The sequence below is a fragment of the Acomys russatus genome, chromosome X, assembly GCF_903995435.1.
Source record: "Acomys russatus chromosome X, mAcoRus1.1, whole genome shotgun sequence".
Taxonomy (NCBI): Eukaryota; Metazoa; Chordata; class Mammalia; order Rodentia; family Muridae; genus Acomys; species Acomys russatus.
Genome location: NC_067169.1, coordinates 118,218,027 through 118,238,374, shown reverse-complemented (window position 1 = coordinate 118,238,374; position 20,348 = coordinate 118,218,027). Strand labels below are relative to the sequence as shown.

The 20,348-nt window shown below is 38.8% G+C and overlaps 1 protein-coding gene across 1 annotated transcript in view; it reads right to left on the bottom strand.

Annotated features, from left to right (window-relative positions):
• Window positions 1-19,083, bottom strand: part of Aff2 (ALF transcription elongation factor 2) — a 506,796-nt gene extending 487,713 nt beyond the window's left edge. The window contains exon 1 of the mRNA XM_051142388.1: window positions 18,674-19,083. Within this exon, the coding sequence (XP_050998345.1) occupies window positions 18,674-18,720 (47 nt within the window). The 5' untranslated portion in view covers window positions 18,721-19,083. The remainder of the gene's footprint in view (window positions 1-18,673) is intronic.
• Window positions 19,084-20,348: the final 1,265 nt, after the last annotated feature.

Here is a 20,348-nt window from a genome sequence, read left to right as displayed (position 1 = left end):
TTCTCTTATGAGGTGTTAGAAAGCATTATAAAAATTCAGTGAATGAAATAACTTCAGCTACTTCTAGCTTTATCTAATGCTGGAATGCTCTGAACAGTGTTCAAGATAGGGTCATCTAGTCTTAAACAAAAGATGTGTGCGCACTTCCACTTTAATCACTAGGCAACCTCTACTCAAACAAAAAATGACCAAAAATTTAGTCAGAACTTTCTCCATTAAAGACAAACCACAGATACAGTCAGTGCTTTTGGCAGAGCAAGAAGAATATTGATTTAATAAATGGTACATGGTTGTATACTGTGTTTCTCACAGAAGACAATCACCATGTCAAGGATACATTACAAATATAACAGGTTATTGGCTCAATATTGTAAAGTTGAATGCATGGGTTTCTAGTAACTCACTGATAACAAAGCAAAATAAATGCCTTCTTTAGTAATGACTCCAAGACTGATGTAATTGACAATGTCATGGGGGCTAGATTTTGACTTCAGATCCCCTTTATGCAACAAGTAAATGAAAAAAGGGAGCACTAGACACTGACAAAACCATTCAAGGCAACATTGGATCAGCCTTGACTCCTGGCAGCCACAAAAGAAAGCCAGATGTCCTGTGCCACAAGTTTCAAGATATGATTGATGACTCCACCCCTTTTGGAATAGAATCCTCGAAAATGGTTTTCTGTGGTTCCAAACATTACTCTCATAAGTTGATCAGTCACATGAATTTCAACTATGAGTTTACCAAGCTTAAGGGAGCCGGGTAGACTGGGTTATCTCTTTCTTTTTTATGATTGCTTTAAATGTATATGCAAGTAAGTGTGTCTTTCTCTGCGTGCACACACGGGTGTAAGTGTCCATGGAAACTAGAAGAGGTTGTTGAATCCCTTGGAGCTGAGTTTTGGAGTGACTGTTAGTTGTCCAATGTGGATGACAGAAACCAAACTCTGGCTCTCTGAGAGAGAAGAATACAGTATTAATGTCTGAGGCATCTTGCCAATCCCACAAGATACCTGGTTTTGTCATTTTTAAAGTTCCATAAACTCAGAAGTATCCTTATGCATGACCTTGGATGATTTAAAGAGATACAGGACATTTGCCAAACTTTTATTGCTTTTAAAATTATTTAATCATCAGGGGGCATTCACACAAGAGTTACTCTAATATATCTTGTGTCTGGCACATGATAGACTTCCACAATACAGGCGATGAGTAAATCAATGAGAGGATGACCATTCCCAGCCTCAGAGGGTATTACCGTACACTCTATAAAGAAAGTGTTACTTATTGAGGCTGTGGTGTCAGAGTGGTGGCACTTGAAACCCAATCTCCACCTTGTAGGATGAATGGATACTTGTCACCAAGGAAGCCCAGCTTTTATAGCTTCTAAGTAGTAGCTTATTAAGATGTAACTAATGAGGAGCAAAACATATCAAAATGTGTCTCTGGGAATCCACATCACAGTATGGTATTTTAGCATCAGTGCTTAGACACTATCTTGTCTATTATTTACCTTTGTAATTTTGAACAAATGAGTCAGTCTTTCGACATCAAAACCGCAATAGTAAACATGTGTACTATCTCACTGAAAGGTTAAACAGGGTTTGAATGTGGAAACCATACAGATTAATATCTGGTATGATACTGATATACATACATACATACATACATACATACATACATACACAAAGTGTGTTTTTAAATGGTAAATTATCATTATGGATAAACTGGATAGCAGAAAGTCCTAATTCTCGTGTTCAATTATAATGGAGGAATATATAATATGACTACTGTAGCTGAAAAGAGTGGTGATACACCTCCAGTCCTGCTCCCCAGTCTCTCTAGGCTTGGAACATGTTTTTCCTGTGCAACTAGATCACAGGTGAATGCAAGAGGAGTACCTGCCCAAAAAGCTTGAGGCACCAACTTAAATTAAACAGCTTAGATTATTCTGTACTGCCTCTGGAGTAAAGCTGAAATAAAGGCCCTGAAGTTGTAAAACTTTTCCCCCTCCTTTTCTAACTGAATTTCTTTCAGGACTTCCTAAATGGAAAGAAATCAGCTGCCTTGAGAAGTAGAATCTGAATGCCCAACAGCTGGTAGGGAAATTGAAAAAGGAAATGGCCCACCTCTGAACTTCCTTAATGACCTTTAGAGTTTGAAAGCTCTACAGTACTCACTGCTATTGGAACAAGGCTTCAGAACCACTGATCCCAGAACCTAGTAGGAGCTTCTCTCTTCTTTGTCATCTACACTGCATAAGAATTGAGCCACAGCTGTATTATTACTAAACTCACATGCCACTGAAATCACTTCACACCGTTTCAGAACAATTGATCTTAGATCTCTTTTCTTTTATAACTTTTATTCTTTTAATGTTTCAGTTTTAAAATATGAAACTATCATTATGGAAAAATTGGATAGCAGAGAGTCCTACTTCTCTTATTAAATTATAATGAAGGAATACATAATATCAGTACCTTAGCTAAAAAGTGTGGCGATACATTGTCTATGATAATTCAGTCTTATTGTTAACAGTGGCGAGATAAACACTTGCATCTTCATTTGTCCCAGCTGTACAGCTGGACTATCCAGCACTTTCCATTTAATAAAAATTCAAGTTCAATAATTCAACAGTTTGAATTCAAGGTGCCTCTTTGTTTTTGTTTTTAATTGATGGATCATAAATCATCATGAGTCATGATATTTTTACCTGAACCTTAGAACACAGTGAAGCAATTTCCAAGATATTAAAAACTTCTGTCTCCTGAATATATTATTTCTCCCTCCCCCTTTTCCTCAGTGATAAAACAGAACAATTTGTTAATCACCCCTTCAAAATAAGCATGTGAAAGGTAAAAATTACTTATTTTCTTCTAAAATAATATTTCATTTTGTCCAATCCTCTCAAGTATTCAGCATAGCATGCTCAAATATACAACCTTTAAAATTTTTTTCTCATAAAATAAACAAACATTATTTAGAAAAAAGCTGTTAAATGAAGCCAGGCAGTATTATTTTCCCCTTTCATATATCTGATACAAGCATCCAACAAAAGACAGAGAAAACTCTGCAAGTATATCAGAGAGTAGAAATATAATTAAAAGGAGAATGCTGAACTGAAACAAAGATGCTGGCATCATAGGCTCTCTTCTCCCAATGCTTTTTGAAATATCTAAGAAGACAAGTTAAACAATGACTACAAAGGTGTTTATGAAAATAAATGTCACAGATTTATGAAACAGCGAAAGAGGTGAATAGGTGATACAGAACAGAGGGTTGTAGATTTAGGAAGAATAGCAAGGCTTGTCCACAAGGTTATTTGAAATCCACTGAGAACTTTGTTCACAAAGGAGGCAGAAGCAACCTATTAAAGGATATATATACGTATATATATATATATATATATATATTCAACTTCCAACCATTAGCACCAAAATAGTTCATCATTGCTAGAAGAGTTCATTTTTGAGAATAAATTATAGCAAAAATATGTATATATAAATTCAACTTACAACTTTCTCCACTTCCCACCTTTAGCGCCAAACTGCACCATCATTGCTGGAAGCTTTTGTTTTTGAGAATAAGTTATAGAAAAATATATACAGCTGTTAAAAATGTGTGAAAAATATACATTTAGAAAGATATATTTTGTGATCTAGCACCCATTACCATGCTACGAATCCTATAATAGAAGACTCAAATTCACAAGTAAATTCAATTCCTAAGGTTCTCAGAATGTAGAGAAAATAAGATAGATGAGTTGTAAGAGGAAAACTAACCCTCACTTTGACATTGAACTTTTTCTCCACTTTTCGTCTCTGGGTGTTCAACTTTTCATTTCTGGTGTTTACACCTCTGTGGTGTCTGGTTGTCATCACTGTTAAGAAAATGTGTTCAGATAAAAAAGTAATAATCACAGTGACCCCAAGACCTTGGACTATTTCTGTGAAGTCTTGTAGGCATAGTCACTCCCCTTCTAATTCCTATAATCAACAACAAAATAAAAATGGCAGTAACAGTGCGACTTAGTCAAAGCTTGATGAAGATTTATTAGGAAGCCCTTTCCTATCTTCTGACCTAACATCCTTCTGAGAAATGGCATAAACCATGAAGTTTCTGACTTGTGTATCATTTATGATGCCCTTGGGAAGCAGGCTCTCCTTAAGAAAACCAAGGCCCAGTGCCCCATAAGGTTCTCATTACAGACAGGAATGTGCCAGGCCAGATGCACTGAGAGTTGTCAAGCTTTGTAAACTCCCCCCAAAAAAGCTCTCATAAATTTTGCAGAATATATTGCTTTTCCTTGAATTTTTATGATTATGTTCAATTTAAGGAAACTTACCCCTATGCTTCATCATTTACCTTATGTTTTAAGAATTATGTGATGTCTGTGAACTTCTATGAACTTTTTCGGAATCATGTTTTTTATATCTTAAAAATATAAACCCACATATTTCTCTCCAACCATTAATGTAATAGCCTTTCATTTTTACTATGTGAGCACAAGCTAGACAGATCTCAAAGGTTTCTGAAAGGACACACTAACCTTTCCTTATTCCATTAAGGCAATGAATCTAATGAAAGATGGAAGTAACAAGTGATTAGAGTATAAAATTACCAGGTCCTAGTATTGCAATCATATTTAGAGTGACAAGAAAAGCCTCAGAGGGATATATGCCTCTGTAGCAGCTTCTATTGTGCTTATCACAAGAGGAAAACTCCACCCAGCATGGAGTCATGGGCACTGACTGTTCATGGTGAGCTGTTGTGGGCCTAGTCAAAATTTCGTGTTTCCTAATAACTGACTTTATGTTAGTTGTTTTCTTTGTTAATTTAAGACATTTGTTTTATAATAGTATGCACCAAATATCAGAATTGAACATATGGTAAGAACAGCAGTGTCTTAGATCTGTAGATATGGTAACTCTTAATATTATATCCAAAATTAAAGTCTTCATTTTACACCCCCAGTATCCTAGAGGAAGGGAAGAGACTCAATATACTGGCTTCATAGAGTGAGATTGCAGATAAAAGCCATAAAGATTGTACTCTACCTATAAGCACTGAGGTTAGGAATGTGTTAAAAAAAAAAAACAGATGTAGTCTTTTTAAAAAATAAGATTATGAGAAGTAGACAAACATTACAACTTTATTCAATGTGTCATTTATCCTGAATGACTAATGTATTATTTGTACATAGTTAAAATTGAGCTTTGAAAAACTCTGAAATAAATCAAATGATCTACTTTATGCAATTTTAACAGGCAGATTCCATTAGGAGTCTACTACACATAAATGTTGGTTAAAAATCATTGACCAACATTCTTATAAATTAAATACTGAGGCAATGCTGGCTTGGGTGTTATATCGTTTGCTACTACCATACATTTAGAGTTCACTTTAACTTCTTCATGGGAAGTTTTGTAACTTGTAGTCTGGATATATTTGCACTATTGAAGTTTAAGCTGTCACAGAACTTTAAAACAAAACCAACCAAACAAAAAAGCCAGAGTCTAATTGTAGCAAAAGGGATATGGTTAACATTTTGCCTTTTTCTTTTTTCTTCTTTCTTTTTTCTTTTTTTTTTTTTTTTTTTTTTTTTTTTTTTTTTTTTTTTTTTTTTGGCCATGGCTATTTTTCTGCAGGATCTTTTAACATATGCATGTGCTTGATCTCTAGTTAAAAATCTTATTAAATACATACTACCTTCTGAGTATATCAATGTCAAAGTCTGTCATTTCAGGATAGCCTCAGAGCTCAGTATAAGAGAAAGGACACCCTTTCTCAGCAGGGTTCCCTCTCCACCTGATCTGCAGGAACTCTGGAACCTCTAAGGAACATCACATAGCCCTCAGGGAGATTACAAACCCAGCCCTTTCCTGATAAGAAATCTCTTCAGCAAGCACCTGGGGATTCCTGGAGATACCCACCCTATGCTAGTGAGATGTCGTGAAACCTTAGCTTTCAACCTTTAACCAAAACTGGAGTTCTTTCCCCACCTATACAAAGGATAATTAAGTACTGCTTCTCAACCCCCTTATGGTAGGGCTATTTTGTTACATGTAAATCAAATATCTCAACCTCCCCTAGCCCCAGGGAATCAAACACATTCACCCTTGGAACCCCTCCCACTGCCCAGGGGTTAGAAATTCCTGATTCACAAAATAAATACTCTCTCACTCCATTCCTCCACCCTAATCAGATGAGACTTTTCATTTATTCATTTATTCTGAGGAACGAAGTGCTCCCCTCCTCCCTGAAGGCCACCAGGAGCTTCTGGACCTCCCAGGGCTTGACTGCCAATGAGGCAGCTTCCCTCCCAGCCACCAGGAGCTTCTGCAGTATGCCCTATTGCCTTGAGCACAGTGCTCACAGGACCTGAGTCTCACTGGACCTGCCTTCTGATAGGTTCTGGGCTTTCACCTGCATCCCTGACATTAATACAGAGGATTAACCAAAGTGTTGTAACACTGAGGTATCATCCCAGTGTTTTGGACCCTCAGAGTTCCCATTGCCATCTGGTACCAGCAATATCATTTTTTTATTAAATATTTTTACACATACATTTATATTACTACACATATAAACAATAAACTACCTACGCAAGAAGAACCATAACACAATCAGGAATTATATAATTGTTATATTCTTAGTGCTTTGGCTATTTGTATTTATATGGCAGCCTTGGAGAAAACATCTTTCCTATCTTGGTGCGTCTAAAACTCTGAATGTAAAGGCAAGCTTGGATGCAGGCAGAGTCAACAGACAAACTCTGCCAAGACAGGGTAGGCAAGTCCTCAAAAGTTCCTGCCTCACAAATATGTCTGTCAAATATATTAGGCCAGAAGGCTGAAGAAGATGCTTCAATGTTATAGAGAGCTTTGGGTGACTATTCAGGTAAAAAACTGTCTCTGTCATCTTCTTACTTGGAAAGCTACTAACTTGCACTCCCCGCACACTCAGAAAATCAAGTTTACTCCTTCCCAAGTCTCTGAGGGCGTTGAAGACCAGGTAGCTTAGTTTTACAATGAAGCTTAGTTGTTTAGGGATTAAGATGGTTTTAGGTCTAGGTAGATGTTTTAAGTTGATAGACATGAGTTATGATAGATATTGATTTACATTCAGAATTATAACAATCTCATTTTAAAATTCCTACTTGTAGCACTTGTCCTGAGTGTGCTTGAGAAGTTCCTGAGAGAGAAACCTTTGACCTTCGGGTTCCTCTGTTCCAGTCCAGAAGTAAACTGCACCTGGACTGGTCTGCTGGGCATGGAACTGAGGCTACCGCTGGACATGGAGAGACAGATGGGTGTTTTAGAGCCACGCAAATTTCCTAGATATCCTTGTCACTTTTCCTATTTATTGATGTCTTCTAGACCTGTATGTTATCACCTTAAATTTTGTATTTTGAAAATAATAATATTTGGGGGTGCTAAGCAGTCTTATTACTTCAAAGTCACCAACTACATATATGCAAAGGCAGGAGGTAGTAGGAACACAGACATAATCTTCATAAAACGTACATTTTAATTAGGCTTTTGCAATTTATTAACTGTAGAAGTTAGGAGTGTGTCTCTCTGATTTTCAGCTTCTCAGACAGTGAAATTAAAGTGAAAGCACCTATCTTTTAGGGTGTTTGCTTAGTGGGGTAATGTCTACAAATAATATGACCTAATGCACTGTATGTTCTTATGCTTTGCCCTGACTGTGAAAACATCTTATATAGTTCTTAAGAATCAAAACATAGAAACTTTTCGGCACATCCTCGAGGTGAAACTGTCATCTGAATCCTCTAGAGGCATAAATAGAAGATGTGTTCCATCTAAAAATATATGTTTGCAAAACCCAAATCCTAAGTTAGCCTCTCAAGCAGGAAAAATATAAAAAACAGCATTTGGTTCAGTGTAGAGAAATCACTCAGCAGCAGTTCAAGGCATATTTGGCCCCTTTTGTACTAAATGAGTCTTAATTCAGTGATAGTGAGAAACTACAACATACATCATTTCCAGTCTACAACCTTTCTTATTTTTAAATGTAACTTCTTTGAGAATGTCATACTGCATCACTCCTGCCTCTCCCTTCCCTCCAACTCTTTTGTATCCCTCTCTGAAATTCACGTCCTTCTCTTCAGTTTTTGCCATGAAACTCAGGGCCCTAAGCATGTTAGGTAAAGACTCTTTCACTGAGCCTTAGCTAAAAACACCAAACACTAACCCACAAAATACTGTGACAGATATTGGACGTAGTCACACACTATCAGAGGAAAATACTAGATGTAAAATGTAAAATTAAAAATCTGATAGACTGAGCATATTTTTACATAGATTTTGCTTGCCAACAATGAATTCTCATCAAGAGTCTTTTTAAGTGAGATGCACATAAGGAATATTTTATTTAGAACAATTCTAGAGAAAATACCTATGGAAAGCAAAACAGCATATCTCTCCACTTCCTATACCTTCCTCTGAAAAGGAAACGTTTGTGCTTTTCTGCTAAAATTGTGTTTTACACCTCTGAGTTACCCCTTCACAAATTTGACCACATGAAGCATGAATCGAGCTGTTGTGCAATAATCAATTTATATATGCAACAAAATATAACTAAACATCTACTGTGGATCAGTTTCTATTCCATGTGCTGGGGCAAAGCAGTGTACAGAGCTGAAATCTCTAAATCTCACTGAGCTCAGTTCTGATGTTTAAATTATGTGAAACTTTACAGAGCGATGTAATCTCTCTCAAGCCCCAAATTTGCTGCACACAACAAAGAGGAACAGAATCTTGAGTCTCTTCTTGGAGACTTGTTAGTGATGCCTCATATTTGATTACAGATTAAACCCAAAGCTAATATATATAAACTTCAAAATGATCACCAAAAGCCTCATCTCAAGACCATTGCAAGGACCAAAAAAGCAGAAGGGATTGCCTTACTATACATCTATCCCAGGGAATCGCACTGCGGGTTGCCAGAGTAACTAAAGCTTCATTAGCTTCTCCATTAAGTCCAGATCTACATGATACTACTTCTCTTCCACCTGGGGCAACTCAGTAATCTCTTGTACTCTAATTTGTACTGTGTAAACTAGAGAGGCCAGGCAACAGAAATCAGAGCCTATCACACAGTGTTTTCACTTTCATTTTCAGTAGTAGTAGTAGTAGTACTATCCCACCCAGATTTACTATTTTTAAGACCTAGCTCAACAACTTACTATATTTAATAAATGGATAATCCTTTACTTTGAACTGAGAAGTAATTATTACTCTAGGCCAAGCATTAGAACTATAGAAATAAGAGGCATGTCCTCATCCTGCACAAGAACACAGGTAAATAAAGACATTAAAAAAAGTGAGGGCTGAAGAGATGGCTCAGTGGTTAAGAGCACTGCCTGCTCTTCCAAAGTACACAGGTTCAATTCCCAGCACCCACATGGCAGCTCACAACTGTCTGTAACTCCAAGATTTGACACCCTCTGACCAATGCATATAAATTAAAATTAATAAAATATTTTTTTTTAAAAAGTGAGAAAGTGTCCTGCAGCCCAGACAAAAGTATATTTAGTGCAGTGTAGGAGCACAGAAAAGGAGAATTTATAAAGACTAGGCAAGAGTGTTTGAGTTGGAAAGGAGAGTAGCCTGGGGGTGGTCCTCTCTGGCTACTCCATAGGTAGAGTCAATATGTCAAAGAATTATTTGGTGTTAATCATAAAGACATATGGAAACACCAATCAGATGGTATGCTAGCTTATATTTTGGGAAAATAAGGAAATACAGAGAATGAACTCTTGCTACACACCTTCCAAATAAAATTTACATCATTTTTTTTCTTTTCTTTTTTTTTAAGGATAAAAGTAAAAGGAAGCTATGTGTCTAGGTATATCTCAAAAGCTATGATATACACCTCTTTGGAAAATAGTTATTTAGCCAGCTGGTTACCAATTTATAAACATTTCTTTTAATGGTTTCAGGATACAAATATTTATTTGGTATTTCTTTGAATAATTCAATCTATGTTTCCACAGTTCAGACAGTCAAAATAGTTTTTATGAACTTTGTGACCGTCTCTCATCAAATGGTAGTAGGTGTTAAGGAGAGTTAGCAACTGCACAGCAAAACAGAACACGGGCAGCTGTGAAGTAAGTGTGAGGCACAGGAGGTAAGCCCATGTCTAAAGTCCGTCATTTCCCACTGAGTACTGGATGCTCTAGGCTTTCTAAGTAACGCAGCTTTCTGCTACTCTATTTTTGTTTTTCTGTTTGCCTAATTTTAAAGCCAGTTTACAGTCTGTACATCAAGCTAGCATTGCAATCCTCCTGCCTCAGGATTATAGGCATGCACCTCCAAGCCTTGTTAGCTCCTTCATTTCTCCAGGGACACTGTTAAAAGCACCTAAAGCATTTCATGGGCCGTATGAAGATTACTTCGCCTACAGTAGGTCTGTATGAATTCCTCTTTGACTTCCAAGCCTGTGCCATATTCTTTCTGCACATTTCCATCTGTATTTCAGCTTTAGGCCTGTAAGGCCACAGAGGTCATTTACATTCTCTTAATCTGCTACTGAAAGTGACACTAGCAGAGTGACAGGGAAAGTCACTTTACCATCACTGGGCCTCAGTCTCCTCATCTGTACTATGTCAATACAAGACCTGAGGATTTTAAAGAGCACCCTAGTCTTTGCACAGTAGGCTCTAAGAATTGATTAATGTCTATGCACCAGAGCCAAGCATTTTTGCCAGCAAATAAATAATAGCTAATTGATGAGACCGCTCCATGGCACTTCATCAGAGACATCCATCATGCTGAATCTAATTTAGTTACTGTGGCTGTACCGACCTGGCATGAAAATAATCAGTCCCTTTAGAAAATTAATTTGTTCAAAAAAATTAGTTGACTGACATCCTGAAGAGGGAAATAAAGCCCATGTGATTATGGCTTTTTTTTTTTTTTTACGTCGTTCAACAGATAGTTAGGTCATCCTGTACATGCTGCCACAATCTGCAGGTTACACTGACCTCATAACAGAAATCCAAAGATGAAGGAGACATCAGACTCCCAGAAAAACTTCTTTTCTTTGTTAAAGCCTAAACTAGTTTCAACACTGCTATGCAACAAATAATGTTCTCTGAAGTTGTTTACATTTAAAGACAAAAAACGCTTCAACTCTATCTCCAGGTATGCTACCTTCCAAAAGAAATTTTCTAACTCCAAGAATAGAGGATAATAAAGGTCACCAAGAGACACAGTATCTCCTCCGGAGATCAGCTTTTCACGGAGGAGGATAAATGATACTGAGAATTATTCTTTGGAAATCTAACAAAGCAAACCATTTTTCATTGCATAGACGTAATTTTTTTTCATCCAGAAAGGAACACTGAAGAATAAACAGGTGAGTGATTTGGAGCTTGGAATGAAAACAAAGCTTATTTTTTTAGCATATTCCCCAATGTATGGCTTATATAGCACCACTTAGTACTGAAGAACAGAATCAAAGATTACATTAAGCCACTAGCTCATATTCTATTTCAAATGAAACATAATGTATAAGTATATTTTTAAAAAATTCCAAAACCTAAACAATCCATTATCAAAATCAGATTCAGTCTATAGTATTATTGTCAATTCTGCTTAAATCACACCATTTTATTTAAGCTCATGGATAATTTTTCTCAGCTCAGTAAGTTGGTAGATATCAGTAGCTAAGGTCATTGAAAAGATCTACTTTAAAAAAATTCAACAATTCAGAACATCGCCTTCTCCATAGTGTGCTTTGCTTTGCTTTGAGCAAGCATATACAATTTCATTAAAGCACAACATAAAAGTTTAACATAAGATGAAGGCAGTGCTGGACCTGTGTTTAACAGCCATGATAATTTATGGTGTAGATCTGCAACAGTTAAGTAGAACAACAGCTTTGTCATGATGAAACACAAGTCATAAAGGGTGAAACTCAAGGAAAGCTAAAGGAATCCCCGCTCTCCGATCACTCATCTCTGCCTCAGATTTTTTGTCACACATTCTTCTTTCACTTTCTCTGTATGGATTGGGGAACAATAACACTTACCCTGTAGCTTCATGCTCTAAAAATTATTCCTTCACTTGTTTTTCAGTGCTAAACATATATTTCATAAAAATTAGAAATAATAATTAAAACACTATCACGCAGGCAGAGATCAGTATTATCTCATGGACTTATGAAGCAACTATTTTTGAAAGATTCACATTTGCATGGATCAGACTTTGAGACAAGTATGGCTATAATGTAAATCAACAGATGGTTATTGAGTACCTCTGATAGGAAGAGACAATGCTAGCTGATGCAAAGGGGTGATTTGGCATCTCTTAGGAAGCAATAGGGACTTTAAACATAATTTCCTTAATGTAACCGTTGTGAAGCAGGAAAAAATAAAATCAACACATTTTGTTTAACCATTCATTTACTGTGCAAACTTTATCAACTCACTTAACCTCTCTGAACTTCAGTTTTTTCCCCTTGAACATGGAGTTAATTATACTAATGCTTACAAAGCCTCAAGGTTACTGGTAGGAGCAAAACAAAGAACAGATGTGATAGATTGCAAAGCTTTGGCAGGGAGTGTTATGAACTTCCTACCCCCTGCCTGGAGGGCTCAAAGTAAACCAGAGAAATGTATTGTGATGATCTTTATGATCAATACCAAATTTAGGAAATTTGACAACTATAAATATATGAGCAACTCTTAAAGATTTCATTTTCCTAAACTTCAATTTTTTTAATATTTTATTAATTTATTCATATTACATCTCAATGGTTATCCCATCCCTTGTATCCTCCCATTCCTCCCTCCCTCCCATTTTCCCCTTACTCCCCTCCCCTATGACAGTGACTGAGAGGGACCTCCTCCCCCTGTATATGCTCATAGGGTATCAAGTCTCTTCTTGGTAGCCTGCTATCCTTCCTCTGAGTGCCACCAGGTCTCCCCAACCAGGGGACATGGTCAAATATAAATTGAAGTTTAGAGTGGAGAGTGGAGACTGACTAAACTTCAATTTTTATTGCTATATATGTATATATGATGTACACATATGCATATCACAAGTATAATTTAAGCATTCTGTACTTCTTGAAAATGTGATATTATATACATGTATGTGTTAATATTCATAAATGTCCATTAAAAACGCATTCATGAAAATAAGTAGAAATGAAATGATTGATAATGGTCAAAATATTATATGCATGCATAAAAGTGTCATAATGAAATCCATTTTCTAATAACTAATATATACTAAGAAAAAAAGCATGTCAAGAGATTGTATTGATACATGAATTGTTCTTTTTTTAATTAAAAGAAAGCAATTAGAGTTCCATGGCTGGTCAAGTACATGGTGATTGAAGATTTTTTTCCTTATAAGGGTAATGTACACATTCAATCCGTTTGATTCAGTGAAAGCTAAATATCCCCAGCACACACAATAAATTAACAGTCAATATGGTTGTGCCAAAGGGCACCAGGTATGCAATTGAGAGATACAGATTTCTGATCATATCCACCAGGGTGTGTAGACTCGGATAAAATGAACACCCTCTCTAGAATCTAGTATTCTCATCAGTAAAATGGGAACAACTCTGGAAAGTTCCAACTCATAATGATAAAATTATGTGTCATATGGAATAGCAATGAACTTGTTGGAAATATTCTGCCAAAATGTCCTTGGAGTTCACTCCATCTTGGAGGAAACCTGACTTGTATTACTAAGTAGCTGACATCTCTAAAAACAACTTTCATCTTTGGCCCTTATGCTCCAGAATGTTTTGTTGGAAAGAGTAGGTGAGATTGAGTATTGAATGTATGGAGTACAGAGTCCCCACCCCCCAAATGAATGAATACTCAAACTACAATAGGGAGGACGAGTCTGAGTTTTCCTCTGCAGTGAAATACATACATACATACAAACATAAGTGCATGCTCTTGGGATAGTTTCAATTCTTGACTTTGTTAATCTGCAGTACATTTTTTTTTCATTTACCAGTAAATATGTTGTTTTAAGTTTCTCTTCCTTCATTTCATAGCAACCACAAAAAGACAAAATTAAAGGAGAAAAATTTAATCACTGAAATGCTTTGTCTACATGAGAAGTTAAGCTAGTATATGGGGATTTGACCCCTTTGAGGTAAGGCCTAGAGTTATAAGTTCTTAGGAAAACAGCCTCTAGATTGTTCTACAGATGACCATTTCATTGGATTTTTACTACTTTGAAATTATATTTAAAATGTGCAAGTATTTTGCACAATAGAGATAAAATGGAGATAACTAAAGGTTCAATATATTTAACTCATTTCTATCCAACATTAATTAACATGTTTGAATACAATATAATTTTTACCCATCTATAAAATATTTACATGTTTGGAATGTCATGAATGTCTATAACTTTTGACTCATTTTTGAAGCAGTCATTTTCTATCTTGATTTGTGTATTTAAAGTTGTTAAATGCTCAACTGAACCATAAACAAAACAATTCATGTATCATTAAACTGATATCTAACACAAGATCATTTTCTTACTTGTCCAATAGATGTCACTTTTAAGATTATCTGAGACAGCTTTAATTCTTTGCAGGGATGTCTGGATGTTATAGAGAGGATCTTAACAATAGCAAGTATTACCACTTTCAATCTCTCCTCCCCATAAATCTCTTTTAAAACATTGTATTCAAAATGGTTTGCTGAGCAAATACTCAAGTATACTAGAGAATGCATATCACACTAGGTTAAAAAAACACGAACTATAGACAGTTTCTTTTTAATGTGTCTCACAGAGTATAAGGCAGCGGGGGACAGGGGGATATCAATGGATGACTGCAGAGAACAGAAGTTCTGGGAAGCTCTAGGCCTTAAAGACTCTTCCCCCTCCCAGTTTTGTCCTAGTAGCCCAGCATGATAAAGGTTGTACTCCTATTTCCTACACTTTCCCATCCACAAACAGTCCTGTTCCACTCTTCTGGTAGACTGTAGCGAAGGAAGCCCCAGAGGATCTGTGTGGAACACGGGAGTGGGTGGAGGCAGATGGGCTGCTGTGGTACAAGCCATGCCTGGCTGGAGTTGGAACAGTTCACTTTTGTCTGGAAAGCAGGTCCCCTCCTCCAGCCCCCATGAGGTCCAGAAAACTTGGGCAAGTGTTAGCTGCTGGAGCAGGCCCTAGGGGCTGCCTTCATCCAAATAGAAGAAGCCTGGCTGGCACATGGCCCCTTCTCAGCCTTGACAGCCTCACATAGACCTTTGAACTTTCTATTTATATAACAGTTTAGTGAGTTTAAGTCTCTTCCTGTATAACTGCCCGTTTGCAAGCTTGCCTTTAATTAGGCTACTTGTGAGACAGCACATAAAATCTACAAACAACTGATGCAGTCCTTTGCAGTGAAAAACAGGCCACTGTCACAACTACATAACAACATAATTCCCTGAGATTTTTAATATTTGGAATTTCCTATCATGGGACTTTTTACTTTTCTGTTTTTAAAATTTGTCTCTATATTTTCTCCTCTTTGCAAGCTCATGTACACACACACACACACACACACACACACACACACACACACACACACACCACTTTATTTTTAGTAAAAAGCCAACTGCCTCACAAAAAGAAATTTTGCATGCCACAAACCAGCACTTAATGCTATGGAGGTAGATGCTTACAGTAGAGAAAACCTGTACAATTTGTAAGCTTTTACATTTATAGGAATGACTTTGCCATTGCTTATAAAGACTTTCAAATCTAGCCACATGATCTGCAGATACCTCAAGAATTCATCTACTTGATTAGCAAGGACAAACCTATGGAATGATTTAAATCACAAACTATGCTCCCTCTCCCCATACTTTTCTTCCTTCTTTTAAAAAGATAAAATGATGAATTTGGCAGGCACAAACATCTGTTCCTTCCTTTGCTTTAACAGAATGCTTCATATTAAATTCCAATTCAGGTGAACACTGCTCATGCACCCAGGAATTCTAAGGAACTTGAGCTTTCACCCTTTAATGGAGTCCAGAGCATGACCCATTAGGATACCATTGCAGTTTGTAAAATCCAGTGATATATTCTGTAAGGCGTATGAGCACTCTCAGACACTGCACAATGCAGCATCATTCATACTCTACCTTTGAAGCACATTTTTTCCAAACACAAGTATATATTTATCAGTGGGCACTTATTTTTTGTTTACTACAGATGAGTGTTTGTCAATAATGCTTATACCTGTATATGTGCAGCCATCCTTAAGCTTAGAAAAATGAGCTGGGTTTTGTTGTTGTTATTGTTGTTCTAGTAGTTATTTTAGCTCTCTTGATTCATTTATTGATAGATCTCTAGGTAGAGTTACCATAGAAATAGTTTCAAGCTTTCTGTTCCACAAGTGAATAGATTTAATGCAAAAGAGCTCCTTAACTTTTATGCCTCCCCCATCTGTCTTTCTGTGCACATGAGGTAGTGCATGTCATCATTTAAATCTCTTGTTATTTTCATGTAATGGAAGTAAACATATATAACAAAATTGTAACTGGCATTTTCACAATGTCCAAACTAATTTGAAGAATATATAAATTATCATTAAGAACGATGTCAAGCTTTTCAGTTTGCGCACCATGGTCATATTTGTGTTTCTTTTCTCCATGGTGGTGCTTAAAATACAGAAATACAACCACATTACAAATATTTATAGACCCAGATTCATAAGAAAACTTGCCCTTCACAACCAAGCAGTAAGGAAGAGAAATTGTCCTGGATCATGTATACAGAAAGGGAAGACAGGATTTTGTTTTGTTTTAACGCAGATATGTTATACTATTTCATCAGTATTTTCCATCATATCTACCAAATCGGTCAGCATGCTCTAAAAGGGATGTGACATAGTTACAGATCAGGAGAAAATGGTTTTGTATTTTCCTTAAGACTAGGCATCTCTAAAGAGGAACAGGGACACATGTTCCTGAAAAAGGGAAATTAAGCAGAAAGGTTCACGTTCCCTTTAAATACTCAAGTATACATGTGTAGTATTAAAGTGGAATTAAAACCATAATATATATGAATGTGTATGTGTCTGTGTTCTGAAACCTAATGCCTATTTTTCAACTAAGCCCTAAAATCCATTATAACAATGTCTTTTAAATTAACAGTACTACCTAAAGCACATATTAGACATCTTATATGCAAATAATAATGCTGTGGTTATCATCTGTCAGGAAAATAAATTAATATAGCAGAATAAATGTTGTATATAGGTATATAGCATTAAATTGAGCAGCGATTTCAGGATTTTTAAAAAATTTTAATAAGAATAGATTCTTTAACATATGTTCCTCACAGCTGATAAAATCCCACACATTTTTGAAAATGTCTATAAATAATATTGATATATTTAATTTATTTGGAATAAAATGTAAGGTTTGCAATCGAAGCAGTCATGAGTGGAATAATGAAGCTATTGGCCAAGCATCTGACCCCTTTTAGAAGAAGGAAATTGCCTAAAACATGACATTGACAATGGAAATCCCTGCAAAAATGCACAGCATTCATAGCCAGCAGCTAGTAGTTTGAACATTGCAAAATATTTCAAACTGTTGGTGGGCACTACAGATTATTCTCACTACATTTAAAGGGCAAGAACCAAGAGTGCCATTGGAAGTCTCTGCTGCTGTGCCTGCCTCCTTCCTCATCTAAATATTTGGGCTTTGGGGAAAGGCAGGTATGCTAAAATAATTTGAAAAAAAAAAAGGATGATAACGTTCTTAGTAAAGGGAGAAGTTTTTCTAAAGTTAATAGAACCGAGGATCAGTATACATGTGCGCCTGCACATCACCCAGAGTGGAACAACTTTCTGGCCCCCAAGTCACCTTTGCATCATCTTTCAGGACCTCTCAGCAACTTTAGGGTATTTTGTTAAAAGTAGTCTGAACCTTGGAATTCTAGCTGTGTGCCCATTACACAAACCTAAAGCTGCCTCCCACTGGGAGGCCAACAGGGGTTTCAGATGCTAATTAAATGTGCATTGACTTCGGAGCAGACTTTGGGGGCCAACTTCAAACATCCTTAGTCTTGAAAGGCAAGCTCTAAAGGCAACTGCTTGGAGTTCCCTAGTGCAGTGGCCCCTGAAGACGCTACTCTGATAAGAGAAACTTAGATTGGATAGGCTTTTGGGAAGATTTTGGACTGATGCCTTTCAGAGTGGGGATGGAGGTGGCAACAGTGTGGGCGGTGGCCTCTAAGCAAGCTGAGGGTGGCCTCTGGGTACCTGGCTGTTGCTTTTTCTCCCGCCACTGGCTGCAGGCACTGGCAACTGGAAAGTTAAAGCCTTTCAGACTGGATCCTACCCAATGAGCTGCTGACGAGAAAAGCCCCCGAAGGTTGTTGTGCGGGTGGGTGGCACCGAATCTGCTATGGGCCAGCTGCAACTCTTTAGACTTAGAGTGCAAAGGGATGCTTTTTGCCCGCATCTTTCCCTGTCCCCGCACCTCCCCCATGCCAGCACCCGACCAAGGAGTCACTGAAGCTAAAGCTAGAGGTGTCTGGGAGCAAGTGGGAGGGTGTCTGGGGCGCCCCCCCACAACAGCTCTGGCTCCTCTTAACAAAGGCGAAAAGCTCAGACCAGACCGGGAATCCCGCTCATCAAACGAGAAGGCAAATTTTAACACCTACCACTGCTGCTCCAAGTCCCAATCCCTGAAAAAGTCGAATAGATCCATAGCGGCCGGGCGGCGGCTGGTGGCCGTCTGTCCCTGCTCCCTGCGTGTCTGCAAGGCTCTCAGCTGCGGGGCTCTCTCGCTGCGGTCGGCAACGAGGCTCTCTGGCCCTCCCGCCCGGTTAAAAGTGCTGGGGCAGCATCAGAGGCAGTGGCGGGCGCCTGGGGTACCTGGTCCTGCGCTCCAGAGCAGTGACGGTAGCGGCTGAGGAGACGATGGCACCGGGTGGGCAAGCGCCTGACCGCCCGCTTGGGTCCACTCGCTCCGTGGCTGCCCGCGTGCCCAGTGCGCCCAGGCTGTGGTGGCGGCCGCTTAGAGCTAGTCCAGTTGGGCCGCCCGCCTGGCAGGCTGCGGGCGGGTAGCGAAGGCAAAGGCGGGGGCGAGCCAGGCAGTGGCAGTGGCGCGGCGCGGCGCGGCGCGGCAGCCGGGGCAGCGGCAGCGGCGGCGGCGGCGGCGGCGGCGGCTGCACAGGCGGCGGCGGCCGAGACAGCATCACACACTTACACACTCACAGGGGGCGGAGCCTGGACAGCTCGAAGCCGCGACATGGAGCAGACACGTTATCATCGTTGGATCTGGCAGGGGCTAGCCCCGCCCGCTTGTGCTCCCGGACCCCCCACTCTGTCAAAATCAGCTGATGGGGTCAATTGCAGAGCTGATGACCAACACATGGCCCAGGACCCTGAGAAGGTTACAGGGACACAGAAGGGGGTCCAGAATGTAGGCTAACAGAATGGGACACTCCCACCCCAACCTACAACTGGGATGTAGTGTTTGCCATCAGGAAAGAGTACACAAACTGCTGCAAGGAAGAGCTAGAGCCCTGCTGCCATTGCCTGCAGTCCCTGCCCAGACATTCTTTTCAGACCACAAAATCAAACTTTTGCGTCCCCAGCATCCCTTGGGGCTGCATCACGGGGCATATGTGTTCAGGGAGGACAAGGCGGTCACCTTCACCATTTCTGCGGTGCTGCGCATCCCAACTCGAGTTCATGCTGCAGTATCCTCTTAGGCTGAGGGAGTAACTGTCCCTCAATATGTCAGCACGCAGTGGGCCCTGGATTTAGTAATTTTAGCAATGGGAAGGACAAAAGGGCACCCCCTTGAGTGGTCCTTTGGATAAGTGGTTACAATGTTACTTTCTTCCAACAGCTACTTTGTGCATTGGGCAAAAACCTGCATTTTCCTTCTCTGAGAAACAGGAAAACCGCTGGGCTTGTGCCCACTATCCCACGCACCAGCTGCTTCTCTCCCTTCTGGCTTGAGAATGGTCTCTCAGCACGTGGAGGGCATAAACCACACCCCTCTCTTCCCTTCAGCCTGAACTTCAAGTCCAGGAAAGGACGAATCCATTCCTTTAGCCAGTTCCTCAAAGGAAAAGTTCCCTCACCTACTCAGGAGAAAAGGATATAAGGAATTACAAAAGCTTGTTCAGTTTGGAGTCCTTATCATCTGATTTGCTTCCCTACTATCCTTAAGGGGAAAGGGGGAGATGCAGTTAAAATCCTAGGGCTGTAAGTGAGCCCAAGCTGTAGACAATGAAAACAGAGCCTCTCAGCCTCAGTTTTCTCATCTGTAAAACTAAGGAGTTATCTTAGTAGTCACCTGCCTTATCCTACTCTCTTCCCTTT